The sequence below is a fragment of the Phalacrocorax aristotelis genome, chromosome 2 (genome assembly GCF_949628215.1).
Source record: "Phalacrocorax aristotelis chromosome 2, bGulAri2.1, whole genome shotgun sequence".
NCBI classification, from domain to species: domain Eukaryota; kingdom Metazoa; phylum Chordata; class Aves; order Suliformes; family Phalacrocoracidae; genus Phalacrocorax; species Phalacrocorax aristotelis.
Window position 1 is genome coordinate 9,741,704 of NC_134277.1, and position 11,849 is coordinate 9,753,552.

An 11,849-nucleotide genomic window follows, 5' to 3' on the forward strand; every position below is an offset into this window, starting at 1 on the left:
CGTGTTTCCTAAACCAATAAGCAAAAAGGAAAAAAAAAATGGGATGCACCAAGAACTCTTAGTTATTATATACTAACCAGACTGTGCATGGCACATTTTATTTCTATAAAACTATTAAAACTATTACAAAATATTCAAAAATACATTTTAGTAAATTTACAGCAGTTATTTCTCAATTTATTAATGCAAAACATCCTTTTCTCCCCTCTGTACAAACTACTGTCTCCATCATCACAGAATTGCCGCCATGTGCGCTTCTTAAAAAATATTATTTTCTAATAAATTTTTTTTGAAGTTAAAAATAACAAAGTTTCTTACGGTTTTTGCAAATAAAAAGTTTGTGTAACAGTCTTGACTTCCATGAACGTGGCCAAATGGTGTTTTTACAAAGCAAAACATGGAAAACAATACAGGAAATGACGTTACATTTGAAACTATTTAAATTAAAATAATATATTCTCATATTTTACACTATTTCAAAAAACGAAATGTGATTCAGTTAAGTATTGATCTCTCAAAAAAATCTAATTTACAATTCTGTGTATAAAAATATAATTTACGGACCCCCATGAAGTTTGTCTTTTTTTTGTGTTTGTTTGTTTGTTTGCTTGTTTTTTAGACTTGCTGAAATGAAGGAGCAATGTAATGGAGAGATGGGAAAGTACAGAATTTTGCTTTCTGAAAGTCAGGACACACGTGACATGTAGAAAAATAGACTCTGCGCAGTTTTGCTTGGCCTCACAAAATAATTTTTTCTCTTGTGAGTACAGTTCACATGATAATAAATTATCAAAGAAACTATTTAAGGCTCTTGAAGGTCCGGTTCATATCATTTAAAACATCTATTCAAAATACCAAAGAAATAAATATCCAGGAGAGGAGGAAAAAAAAAAACAACCAACAACAACAACAAACAAAACAACAAAACAAAAGAACAAATAAAAATATATATATATATTTATAAACTAAACAGAACAGAACTTCCCGGGGTCTTTGTTTCCCTTAAAGTCTACTTTGGACTGTCCTACTTAATTATTATTATTTTATTATTATTATTTTTAAGTCTTAATCCGTGCTCTCTTTTAAAAATATGTAAATTTTTTTCCTTTTTTTTTTCTTTTGGGTTTTCTTTTTTTTTTTTTTCCTTTTTTTCTCCTTTCTCTCTCTCTCTCTCCCTCTGTGTCTCTGTCTCTCCGTCGGAGGCTGGCGGGTGCCGGTGCGGGATGCTCTCAGCTGGACGGCACCACCATGCCCAGCGGGTGCAGAGAGTCACTATCCAGCACCCAGCTGCCGATGCGGTAGAGGAGGCGAGAGTACCAGTGGATGCCGGGGGCAGCAGGGGCACCCACCGGTGCCCCCCCCCCAGAGGGGCAGAGGGCAGCCAGCATCCCCTGGAGCAGGCGGAAGGGAGCGAACGCCCAGTGCGCCCAACTGTGCTCCTCGATGACGGCGTAGCAGGAGGCCAGCACCCGGTTGATGAGGATGGTGCCCTGGGCGGTGAGCGGGGCGTACGCCCCCGAAGCTTCCTCCCGCAGTGAGACGCTGTGCACGGCTGCTGGCAGGAGCTGCCGCCCGCCCTCGCCCAACACGTAGACCCGCTGGCCTGGCCGTACGCGGCTGGCGAAGAGCGCCTGGCTGCTGGGGGTCCCCTCCTGCGACTGGTTGTGCTGGGGGGCCACGAAGAGGAGATGGGCGGCTGTCAGCAACAGCCGGGCCCGGGGCTGCCGCGTCTCGATGACATAGAAGAGCTTGTGGGAGCCATCCTCCCGGTCGAGGAAGGCGAGGAAGTCGCTGTACAGCAGCCGGCCTTCTGCATCGGCCGCCAGCACCCGGTCCCCAGGGCTCAGGTCCTTCACCAGCTTGGTGCCGCCTTGCTCCAGGTGCACCGTGGCCGAGCCAGGGAAGCAGCCCCCCGATTTGGCTGCCACCGAGTTTTCTGTGCAAGGAGAGAGGCACAGCAGGGTTAGAGGGGGCACCCGCTGGGCTGGGGCACGGGGGCATGAGGGGACACGCCACTTCCCCAGCCACCCCGACCCACCCGAGAGGCATGGGTGCAGGATGCAGCCTTGTTCCCCTCCAAAATTCCTCCATCCTCATCTATGTTCCCGTTCGCACTGAGCGAGTCAAATGAGAGGCCCCTTCCTGCCATATTTGAGCTGGTGCATCTCCCTCTGGGTTAGGAGTTACAGAGGCAGTTTGCTTCATCAAGGAAATGGGCAAAAATATTACCCCTGAAAAAACTGTTTCAGAACAAATCTCTTCTGGAAGAGCTTCCCACCTGGATACTGTTAGCCCTGCACCTGACACCTGATGTTGGGTAACTCTCAGGCTTTAAAAGCTGAGTAATTTTGATGGCATGAGGTTTCTTCTCCTCTAGGTGAGTGCCCATGCTTGCAATGCTCAGGGTCCCCACACAGCTCTTACTCAAGGAGCCTATCTAGGGCTAAAGGAGCACATGATTTTTCCCATTGTCCCACTGGAAAGCAACAGCCTGGATTGCCAGAGCCCCCCTCCATCAGCCTGTGCATGACCGTGCACTGCCCCCAGCCCTCACTGCCCTCCCGCTTGGCACAGCAGCTGCTGGGGCGCACATCTCCCCCCGTAACACCCCTGTCTGGCATCCCCAGCACTCCAGTTCACTCCTCTTTCTAAAAAAACCCAGTTGTCTCACCTCTCCCACCCCACTGGAAGGAGGATTCTGTTCCCTGTCCCAGGGCACGCGGTCCCCAGGCAGCCCCACACCTGTGCCAGACCCAAGTACATCCCTCCTCCACCTCCTCCAGCCCTTGGAGTTACTTAGAGTTTAGATACTAAATGCTGTCGCCAACTGCTGCTGCTTTCCAGTGTTACAAAGAGGAACAATTGCAGGTATAAAGAAAACAGAAACAGCGATGAGACTTTAAGTCTCTCTTTTAAATCCCCTTCTGGAAGCTCAGCCACGTGCGGGGTGGTGGGAGAGGCCCTCTTCCCTGTTCCAGGCTGGTCTCTGACTTAACCGAGGGACTCTGCAGAGTTCCTAAAAGCTCTGATTTTCTGTCTGTTGGGTAGTAACCCACGGCATGCCACGGTAGCAAGTGTCTTTGCTATGGCTATTGACATTCCTCATCCCTCCCTTGCCTTCCCCTGGTTTCTCCCAGTTACTCCCTATGCCAGTTTAGAGTCCTGGTGATTTATCTCCTAAAGGCAGTCAGATTTTATATTTTGACTCTGTGGCTGGTACTGAAGCTCTTATGATTTAAATAAATCCTTGGAGTCTCTCCTAATCACTTTCTCAGGAAGGACAGGAAGGGCGAAAATTAGACCATTATTGATTTGCTAACGACTTTATCACTTCTCCTTCAGAAATGAAGCAGCGAGATCTCCAAGGCCTCTTCAGGGAGGACATGGCAACAAACAAGCTATGTGCTTTATTTGGAGCCCTCTGCTAGCAAACTACACCTTCCTACAAGCCGGCGGTAAAGGTCTGGCTAGAGCTTTGTTTGCATATTCAGGGACTTGATGAATAGATCTAGTAGTGTAGCAGCTCTACAAACATGCCAGTGAATTGGCAGAGGTGTGAAAATCTGCTTCTTTGAGCAGTGCTTGTTTGGGTTCTCTAATTAAAATCCAATAAAGGATCAGCATTGTCATTCTGATTCATGTAATAAATGCAGACACTCTTGGAAGAGAGGACACTTCCATTTTTTTCCCAGCTTCTTCCCCCCCTTTTCTCCCCCTCCCTATTTGTTCAGGTGCAGAAACCCTATGTGCCAATTCACACACATACTCTCCAAAAAACCCAGGACCTTCCAAGCACTATTTGCACAGCAGAGCCACTTTTCCAAGGCACTCAAGATCTGTATTTGAATTTTAAATGTAGAAGCTTGCTCTAAATACTTGCTGTGGCGCATTATCAATGTCCCTTTTACCACCCCTGCCTCTCCCTCCTCTGTCCTGGTGACAATAATTCAGGCCTTGGGGGAACTCTTCTTTGCATTCCAGTGTCCGGGATCATACTTTTTGCAAACAGAGATCTAGATAAAGAATCTTCCTGCCTGGCATTATGGAGTTTAATCTTCTCATAAGATGCTCTGTCATGAAACGAGGTTTGGACAGTTTGAAATCAGGCTGAGCGGGTGGAATTCAAGCCTGCACCCTTGCAGCCCGCGTGGTACAGTCACACGACCCTGCCTGACACCCTCTAAATATTGCCCCCGAGGCCGTGTGTGCCGAATCTCAATGAGCAGCTTGGGGTTACTCCTCTCCTATGAAATACCCGTGGGGGTGGATTAAGGGGTGCGCTTGGGCTAAGGTCATCGCGCACCACAATCGGACACCTCGCGTTATAAAGCCCATCTTCGCTATTGAAAGGGTTGTTTCATATCACTGCACGGCTGATAGCTTTGCAGGGCCTCTTTTTGGCGAGAAAGAACCAGGGAGCTGAACAAAAGCAGTAGCAGGCTCTCAGGACAAAGCCGGAGTGGGCCAGGAGTGATGCTACCTCGGCTCAGCCCCTGGGGAGCTTTGGGCTGGAGTGGGGGGACGAACCCCTCTTGCAGACAGGCATGGTGAGGCCAAGTTGGTCTCCCTGCCGTGGGGCTGCTGGTTTCGAAGCAAACGGCTATATTTAAAGAAAGCCCATTATTTTCTTTTACAACCAAGTGTTTCTTGACACTTCCAGCGGGCTGCTGGGCTGGAGGATGCCATTAGAAAGCACTTTAGCTGCCATGCCGCCCGGTGGAGGGAGGCGGCGGGGCGGCCTGGCACTTGCCAACTGTTTTGCTCCCTAAAAAAGTGTCAAGTGTTAAGAAAATTTAACTGGGCGAGTCGGGGATTTCTTGTGAGCTGTTCCCGGGTTGAGACAGCGTGTGGCGTTGTAAGCACAGGGGAGGGGAGGGAAAAAAATTATTTGTATGTGGATCCCTATCTGGGAATTTCCTAGCGGCTACCGCTGAAGGAGGCAGGGGACCACGTTACTTATTTATTTTCCTGGCCGGCTCCCACTCGGAGATTAGCGATCGCGAGTAAGGCGTTCAGCCAGCGGGGCGGCTGGAGGCAGCCACTAGTGTTTGTGTTGAACATGCTCTTTGGTTGGGGAGAACAGCAAATCCCACGGGGGGAGGAGAAGGGTGTGCGGCTGCGGCGCAGCGCTCGTGGGAAGGCTGGGCAAGCAAATCACCCAAATAATACTGCTGTCCAGAAGTGCTGCAGCTGGCTAGGCTTCCCCCCCCGCCCCCTTTCCTTTCCCCACCCCTGTGCTGGCGGGATCGCTGAGAGGCAGGGGGGATTGGCTGCGCCCTCGGGGGCTCTGCTCCCCATCCCCGGAGGAGCCCCGACGGGGCGGCCAGGGCTGACGGGGACCCTGCCAGGGCAGCGGGGAGAAGGCTCTGGGAAGCTGAGCCGTGGCCCGGGGGTGTCCGCCACACACACCCCGACGTGTCCCTGGGCAGGCTGCCCGCCTTACCTGCTTTGACGGAGCAGTGGATGTGCGCCTTGGACTCGTAGTAGACCCAGTCGAAGCCGGCCTCGACGGCCAGGCGGGCCAGCATGCCGTACTTGCTGCGGTCCCGGTCCGAGGTGGTGATGTCCACGGCGCGGCCCTCGTAGTGCAGGGACTCCTCGGAGTGATGGCCGTCCTCGTCCCAGCCCTCGGTCACCCGCAGCTTCACCCCGGGCCACTGGTTCATCACGGAGATCGCCAGGGCGTTCAGCTTGTCCTTGCAGCGCTGCGGGGAAAGGGGCACACAGGGAAGGGCGCATTGCGGGGGGCGGCACTGCTGCAGCCAGGAGCACCCCCCCTTCACCATCCATCCCCCCCCCGGGCCGCATCCCGCCCTCCCTCCCCAGCCAAACCGGCGGCAGTCGTGTGTGCGCACCCCCCACCCCCCCCGCCCCCATCTGCGCCGCAGGATGGGCCGAGCCAGGGCTGAGCATCTTCTCCCCCGCTGCCAAGGAGGGACGGGGAGGCAAGTGAGGAGGAGGATGAAACTTGGGGACACGAGAGGAAGAGGGGGTGAAACACCACGAAGACCCAGCGGGCGGGAGCCGCCCCTCCCGGGGCACCTGCCGCAGGGGCAGGGGGGACCCCCCCGCCCCACCTCCGGCGCTGGGGTGTGAGTGTGTCGGTTCAAAGCCACCTGCGCGGAGCAAATTCCTGCCGCTAAGTGCCCTGTCCCCTTCCCGAGAGCGAAGTTTCTGCCGAGAACAAACACTCGCCATATATCTCGGAGTCACGGATTTCCCCCCCACCCCGCCGCGGGAATGTCTCACCGGGTCTTTTCAGCTTAATTCTGCGTTGAAAGGGGTCTCAATACATGTTAACAGCCTTTATGTGCTGGAGGGAGGGGTGGGGTTTTTTTCCTCTCCCTTAGCCCATCACTCATTAGAGCCCTCAAAGCAGCAAGGGCTGGGAGCATTCACTCCGCTTCAAACATGCGTCGGCGCTCGCCTACAAAGCCGAGCAAATCCATACAATAATATCGCTCTTAGTGGGAAGATGAAAAGCAAGGGAGGGCCGAGGAGGGAAGTTAAGCGAAGCAGGGATGCTGTGCAAGCTAGGAGACCCTTTGTGTGGAGTGAAACTGTTACCAGCTCCGTGGAGAAGCACTGCAGGGTTTTCCATCGCTCCTCCGGAGCCGCCGGCCTTCCCCGGGGCTGAGCCGGGCCCTGCAGCACCGGGGGCGGGCGAGGACCCAGCAAATGGGGGGGACGGCATGGGGGGACAGAGGAGGGGCACACTGCTGCGGTGGAGGAGGATGAGCTCTACATGAAACCCGGAAAGTTTGGGGGGGGGGGGGCGGATTGCTATCTTAGCCAAGGAGGGTAATAGACATGCCAGCGTTAGGGGAGAAGGGCTCGCAGCTCCCCAGAAATAGGAGCTCAGCACCGCAAGCATTGAAAATCGCTTGACTAAAGGTCCAGAGCTGGAAACACGCGCGTTGCCAACTTTCCTCCCCCCCTCCTTTTTGAGAGGAAAACTACTCGTGGATGTACACGATGTGGCTCGTTTGCTACAGATATCGACGTGGATTAAAGCCACGGCGGGATGCAGTGAACTGCTCTTCCCTCACTTTTGATGGCCTGACTGGGATGCTTGGCCTTCTGCAGGACCGACCTCCCCAGCGTGCTCCCAGCACGCCCAGTAACAGAGGGCAGAGGCCCGCTCCCAGAAAGGCAAAGCCCCTCCATTCTCCCGACGACGCTACTTTTAGGGACGTGACAAGGTTGCTCAACAAGAAAGTTCCCGTGTGTCTATCAGCAGCCATAAAAAGCAATTCCAGCAATACACCGGTCCCCGAGAGATATAAAACGCAATCGTGAGCTCACTTTGGACTCTCTGGCCTACCGTTTTATGGAAAGAGCCGGGTGTTGGGGTTTCGGCACCGTTCCCGGCAGCAAAGCGCAGCAGCACAAGGAAGTTGGGTTTGATTTACCTTTCCTGCCCTCTCCCTCGCACACCGGAGGGGATGGATACGCTCCTCCACTGCTTTACGGGGAAAAGGGGGCGAGGGATCAAAAGGCTTAGCTACTGAAAAGGCGACAGCCCCGTGCGACACGGCGGTGTCTTACCCGGGCGCTGCGCGGGCGCGGAGGGGCGGGCGGGGTGCGGGAAGGGGTGCGGGGCTCTCCCCTGTCCGGCCCTGCCAGCACCAGCTCCCGGCTTCAGGCGAAATAAAGAAGAAGAAACGACCTCCTAAAGGACTTTCCTCCCTTTTATACCGCCTGAGCTGGATTGTCAGAGTCAAAAGCCGTGAAGCCCAGACTATTTATTAATTCATTGGGTCGTGTGCCACAAATCAAGCCCAATTCTGTTCAGCCACCGTGAAGCTCAGCAGGGCTGCCTCCACTAACGCTTTGTGTGGAGGCAAAGTTGTTCAACAAGCCCTCTCCTGCCAGCTCCTAATCTCTTCACAAATGAATTGCTTGAAGGAAGCACTTAACAGGTACCTGTCAGTGTAAACAACCTGGTGGGCTTCCTAAATGCCAAGTTGATCTCTAAATTCCTCACATCACGCACCGGTTGTGTGCCTGCATTACACGAGATTGCTAGTTTATTTCATACAAATTCCAGCTTTATCATACTGACCTGGCCTCCTTATCTCTCCCCCGGATCCAGCCAATGGCTGGGGTGGGGGGGAGGGAAGGGAGGAAGGGGGGAGCCTTCAGCAAACTGCTGTTGTCACCTGCAAAGTTGAGAACCTGACTTACCTACCTCTGTTTGCGTTGTTCCCCCCCTTTCTGGAGTTAATATTAACTAGCGGCTAATGCATTCGGCGACTATTCTGCAAGTTTACCGATTCTATTCAGGGAAGATCTCGCCATGCTTGAAGGGCTCGCGAAGCAGGCGTTTAAAGGCTGGGGTTTAAGGAGAGGTTGCTGGCCGGGAGGGAGCGGGAAGGAGACGAAAGCAAGGCAGGGAGGCCGGCGGCAGGCCGGCACCTCGGGCCGCTGCGGACCCGGCCGTGCCCGGGGCAGGAGCAGCCCCTCCGCCCCCTCCCCAGCCCCGCTCCGCTCCCCGCCTGGCCGAGGGGTGCCGGAGCGCGGCTCGGTGCCCCCACCTCGCTCCCCTCTTTGCCGCCGGGTACCCGGCGTTGCGGCCTCCCCGGCCCCGCTGCCCTCATCCACCCCACCCCCCTTTGTGTCCAAGGCACGGGAATAAGCACTGCAGGAGGAAAAAAAAAAAAGTATTTGTTTTCGTTTCGTTCGTCTGAGGGAAGTTGACAGAAGGTCAGGAGTTCAGATGCTGCCAGCTGATGCAGCGAGAGCGGCCAGCCCGTAGCCGGCGCGGCGTGCCCCGGGAGAGCCGCGGGGCCGGGGTCAGCCCGGCCGCCGCCCCCGGCCCGCAGCGCCCGGCGCTCCCGGCCGCCTCCCGGCTCCCCCCGCTCCGCCGCCCCGCTCCGCCGCCCCGCTCCGCTCCGCCGCCCGCCCGCACCGGCGCAGCCGCGCAGGGAGGGATGCGCCGTGCCCCGGCGGGAGCCCGTCTCCCGCGGAGCCGCCGCCGCCGCCGGGCTGCGGAGGGAAGGGGGAAACCCGAGCCGCCGCGATCGATCGGCGAGGGGAGTAAGTGGAGCTGAAAATGCGAGAGATGCGGCTGCCTCGCCGCACGCCCCGCACCGGAGGCGGCGGGGGCGGAGGATGGCGGGTGCGCGGAGGGGCGCGGATGGCGGTGCGCCCGAGCCGGGGGGACCCGCGCCGCTCCGCACCCCTGCGCGGGGCAGCGGGCGGCGGCGGCCGGGCAGAGGCGCGCCGCCGCGCTCCGAGGTACGGTGCGATTTAAGGTGGTCGGGAGGAGATGGTGGCGGCCGCCGGTCCCTCGCCCCGGGAGAGCCGGCAAACGTGCGGAAAATCAGGCCGAGGAACGGGGAGAGTTTGGGAAATTCCGCCCCCCACCCCCCTTCCCTGCGTCCACTCCCCGCCTAGTCCTTCCAGGCGAGTCCTGTTCTAGCACTGAAGGTGGGGCTTAAATGTATTAATATTAAAAAAGCGCTGTTGACCTATATTTGGAGGAAACCCATTTCCAGTGTCTAGATTGCATGTAGTTTCAGAAACTCCGGGATTGGCAGAGCAATTGACTTCACCGAGCTCTCTGTTGAGCATGAATAATAATTACGAGGTGACTCTCGGAGAGGTTCTCTCTCTCTCTCTCTCTTTTTTTTTCATAAAATGGTTCCGCAATCTTATTCCACCCGAGATCCAATGTTCACCCAGTTGTAAACCTTGTGCCATCAGATTTTTTAAAACAGAAGGCGATGCAATGCCGATAAGTTGCAAGTCCCTCCCCTGTGGAAGTACCAGAGCATTGGTGGAGAGCATCCTTAAAGAAATATCAATATATTTACGCTCTGATGGGCACAATTGCAAATGATGGTATTGCAATACGAGCTATATAATGCGGAATCAGGAGAGGAATGGTCGATCCGGCTTCAGCTGCCTTTTGTGAGTGCACGACTGCATGCCTACTAAATTTAGAATATGCTCGCGAGGAAAAAAAAATAATGATGAAGGCTAAAATGAAGAGAAGCAAAAAAAAAAAAAAAAGAATTAAATAAAATATAGGGAAAAAAAATCAAGTCAGCAGGCGTAGCAACCGAGGACGACGTTTGTAATAATGAGTGAGTGGCCTGGCGGTCACTATACACTTGGGGTCCTCTGAGCTGTATGCAATTCGTTTGATCAAAGTGCATCCTTGGGGACAAATGCAAACAGCAATCTCTAACCAAGTTACAGGGAACGCCATGGCACGGTAATGACTGTAAGTATCACACAGATTCCCCCACCAAATATCTAGATAGCTCCAGCTCCAGCCCCTGCTAACTTGTCTGGATAGATGGTATTTACATTCAATGGGGGAAACTAGCCGAGTTTGGAGGGGCGGGGGGAGGAGGGGGAGAGGGAAAGGGGGGGGCTTTCAAAAATACTAAGACAGATGCGTCCTTTAGGATTGCTCAGAGAGGTTAACAAACACAAATACAGGTATCTCTGTGGCTCTACCTGAGTCATCAGTCTGTCAGCTCCCGTGTTCTCTTCATCCTTAAAAATAATGTCAGGGTTGTAATTTGGGGTTAGTTCTTTAAATCTCTCGGAGTTTCTTGTGATCTTCCCTTCATATCTTCCACTGGCCCCTAGGGTCTTCTCTGCCACATTGGGAATAAACTGCTTATAGGCTAAAGGGGTCAGCTTTTTGGGGTGTCTCCTTTTTCCAATGCCCCTGCCTGGTCCACAAGTCAGCCCAGAGGAGACTAAAAGAGCGCAGATGAAGCCCACCAAGAGAATTCTTGTCAACAGCAGCATTTCGTCCATTGAATCCAATTACTTCAAAGCTCTCTGTGCCTATCCCTGGCTGTCTCTCTAGAGCTCTCTCTCCTCCTATGTCCTTGTCTGCTTTCTGAATCGTATACTATCCACCGATCCCTAGCAAGACAGGTGCTGGAATGGCAGGCTTTAGGTCGCTGATAACGGAACACATCGGAGTTTGGTCGGGAGACAGCAATCGAGAGACAAAAAAGGGTCTGATTTTAATGGTAGCAAAGCAAGACGCTTGTGAGAGGAGTCTGCCTTTAGTTCTATATTATAGCTGCCAGGGCCGAGAGCTGATTGGCCAAGGCGAGACAAGCTTGTCTTCTGATGTTTTAACCCTCAAAAAGGCAACAAATTCTTGAAAGATTTTTTTTTCCTTTTACCTGAAGGGCTTGGAGCTGAGAGGGGTGGAGATCGCGCTTTCTTGGGATAACATCAATTACACGCTGTTTTTTCTTTTTTTTTTTTTTTTTTTTTTTTCAAAAACTTTCTTGGCAGAATGGTACATTTGTCAGCAAGAGGAACAGATGCCTCTGTGAAAGAGGAAAAAAAAATAAATAAGATTAGCAGGCTGCCTCAGTGTAAGTCAAGTTTCTAAGGGCAGTTGCGGTTAAATAAAATGCCGAATTATCGGGGTGCCGTGTAAATAGAAACGTATTGGGGAAATATTACCGCCCGGGGGAGGGGGGGGGGGATGATGCCATTTAAGAGCGCACCCACCTAAGTGGCTTTGTAACAGGTTTCTTCCCCCTGAAAAGGGAGATTGCTCTGCCTCCTAAAGACATACATTTTTAAACGCTCTCGCCTTTTAGCTGATAAATGACTACTTTAAAGGCAGAAACAAGTAAGTCTGATGCGAGGCGGCAGTTATATGAAGTTAACGTGTCTGACTTGAGTATCACACAACTGTAATGTGTGAGATCTAAATGGCACTTCTTGGCTTTTTTATTAAAACCAGGACTATCACCCAGTTTAAAATAATGTTATATCTTCAGAAGTGCATGAAAAGTCATCTGATTAAAAATAGATGGTCTCCTGAGCACGCCGGGGCTATATTCTTTGTTTCTTTGGTC

General features: G+C 53.0%; 1 protein-coding gene across 1 annotated transcript; it reads right to left on the reverse strand.

Annotated features, from left to right (window-relative positions):
• Window positions 1-1,117: 1,117 nt before the first annotated feature.
• Window positions 1,118-11,021, reverse strand: SHH (sonic hedgehog signaling molecule). The gene is made up of 3 exons (XM_075082366.1): window positions 10,471-11,021; window positions 5,444-5,705; window positions 1,118-1,936 (listed from the first exon to the last, which is right to left on the reverse strand). Exons 1-3 carry the CDS (start codon window positions 10,777-10,779, stop codon window positions 1,230-1,232), a joined length of 1,278 nt encoding a protein of 425 aa, XP_074938467.1. The 5' UTR covers window positions 10,780-11,021; the 3' UTR covers window positions 1,118-1,229.
• Between the last annotated feature and the right edge of the window lie 828 nt (window positions 11,022-11,849).